The sequence below is a fragment of the Engraulis encrasicolus genome, chromosome 3 (genome assembly GCF_034702125.1).
Source record: "Engraulis encrasicolus isolate BLACKSEA-1 chromosome 3, IST_EnEncr_1.0, whole genome shotgun sequence".
NCBI lineage: Eukaryota > Metazoa > Chordata > Actinopteri > Clupeiformes > Engraulidae > Engraulis > Engraulis encrasicolus.
Window position 1 is genome coordinate 49,613,958 of NC_085859.1, and position 2,500 is coordinate 49,616,457.

Sequence of the window (2,500 nt, forward strand, 5' to 3'; positions counted from 1 at the left end):
CAAAAGAGAGATATGAAAAGAGAATCAAATAAACCAGGGGCTTTGGTTGAGCAATGCAGGCTCGGCGGGTCTAGTCTCAACATCTAAACATGCCATTCATTCTGCTATGAGGTGGAGGCTTTCATCACTTTCCAAAGTAGACATTTACTTTGGATCATTATCAGGGACAGATTACGATACGGGCCTACTGGGCCTAGGCCCAGGGGCCCAAGAGCCAAGGAGGCCCTTACACCTAAGCCACTATATTCTCCACTCTTATTGCATTCAAATTTAACAGCTGAATTTTCAACAACATAGGCTCTCTAATATCTGTCCAAAAAATATCTGTTTTGGAAACTAGCAGCACCTATGGAGGGGGGGGGCTTTCTTCTTTCTGGTCCAGGGGCCAGGGGAGTCATACTCCGCCCCTGATCATTATCATGGGCCACTTCCACAGCCCACTGATCCAGCTACAGCACAATGCATGCAGCCCTCGCATCACATTTCATACTGGACCCAGAGTCAACCTCAGTGGTCAGTCTGTGTGTGTGTGTGTGTGTGTGTGTGTGTGTGTGTGTGCGTGTGTGTGTGTGCGTGCGTGTGTGCATGCGTGCGTGCGTCAGCAAACATCTGCGTGTCAGTGGTCAGTGTGTGCGTGCGTGCGTGCGTGCGTGCGTGCGTGCGTACACGCGTGTCAGTTTATTTGTTTATTTGTTGGATCCCCAGTAGCTGTGGCAATGAAACAGCTATTTTTCCCGGGGTCCTTTTCTTCAATAAAATCAGTTCATAGAGTTAAAAATTACCTCTGAAGATCATACAGAAAACATTACAATAACATATTACCTACACGCGTGTCAGTAGTTACTTTATCGAGTGTGTGTGTGTGCGTGTGTATGTGCGTGTTTGTATGTGCGTGTGTGTCAGTGGTCACTCTATTGTGTGTGTGTGTGTGTGTGTGTGTGTGTGTGTGTGTGTGTGTGTGTGTGTGTGTGTGTGTGTGTGTGTGTGTGTGTGTGTGTGTGTGTGTGTGTGTGTGTGTGTGTGTGTGTGTGTGTGTGTGTGTGCGCCTTCACTCACCGGCCACCATGAGTGTGAAGTCAAAACCCTTCTTGACGGACTTCCTGTGGACCTGGTTGGGTAGCGTGGCGAAGCCCACATACTGCCGGTCCTGCAACACAAAGACAACACACTTTACTGTTAATCTCCATGTACCTGTAGTGTACTGTAAGTATCCCTGTTTATCCCGGTGGGAAAAACAGAAGGCCGGTATCCATCGAACTGTGATCCACACTTTGTAGATTCACTGTTTTGTTATTTGTGAACAAAATTCAACCTGGGAAACAGAAGCATTACAAAGTCATCAGCCCTGTGTTTTAACAGAAAGGTTGTTTGAATCTAACATTGTGAAACACACTTTGGTTATCTAAATTATTGAATCATAGCTGTTCCATTAGCTGTTAATCAGTTCCAATTTCTTACATGAATGTGCCGTACTGTAAATACTGTGCCAACACTAGTGCTCGAGGACAGACTTGGACTTGAGTCTGGGTCAAGTCAGTTATATGGACTTGGACTTGGACTCAGACACTAATCTTGCCAAAGATCGCTTTTCGATTCGCCCGAGTCTGTGTTCATTTTATAGGGAACACCGCTTCCCTACAAAGGTTAATAGCAGTAACTAGGCCTACATATGTTTTCCAAAATTCAGTCTAGACTGAAAATAGTCTCTATAACACCTCCTTTATCTTGAGCCAAAGCTTTACAGTCCAAATGTGTCCCATTTTACAGATACTGCTGTGTCATATTTGTAGTAACTACAATATCCAACCTAATGCCAGTGCTTTCAAGGCCTTTTTCTCAGTTTCAGTGTTGGTGAAGTTACTGAACTTTGAATTTGTAGGGCAGTCTGGCCATCATACAGTATATTCTTTGATCCAATAACATACTAGTTTATCTTCACATGCATGGCATATATGTTACCGGCCAACAGTCATGTTATTGTCATTCATCATCTTCAACTGATTTACACTGCCCAACATGGGACAAGGACTTGTCTTGGACTCAAACCTCTTTGGACCCGGACTTGACTAGTCCTGGTCTTGGACTTGTCTTGGACTCTACAAAGGTGGACTTGACTACAGCCCTGATGTAAACTGTCAACAATAATTTCCGTTGATTACATATTGTAATCCAATGCACACGTCCAATTTCTTATATGAATGCGGATTCTGACGCATATTATATTTAAAGGTAGAAACACTAAATGTAACAAAAATGTGGGGCACACAAGGCTCATGTGAAAAACTGCATATTGTCAAAGTCATGCTAAAAGTCTAAGTAAGTACAGGCACTGACCTTTTTGTTATCCAGTATACATATTACTTTTAGACATATGACCATGAAAGGTAACAACTGATAGGAATGGGAACAGGTGAAACCGAAGCGGTTTCTCAATAGCAGTGATTCAGAGATGTTAAATGTCATTATGAAATCACACTGCTGTAGATCTGACATGCTGACG

At 43.5% G+C, this 2,500-nt stretch overlaps 1 protein-coding gene across 1 annotated transcript in view; it reads right to left on the minus strand.

Annotated features, from left to right (window-relative positions):
• septin5a (septin 5a) overlaps positions 1-2,500 on the minus strand; it is a 14,327-nt gene that overhangs the window by 10,365 nt on the left and 1,462 nt on the right. Inside the window, exon 2 of the mRNA XM_063195628.1 lies at positions 1,057-1,147. Coding sequence (XP_063051698.1) covers positions 1,057-1,147 — 91 coding nt within the window. The remainder of the gene's footprint in view (positions 1-1,056; positions 1,148-2,500) is intronic.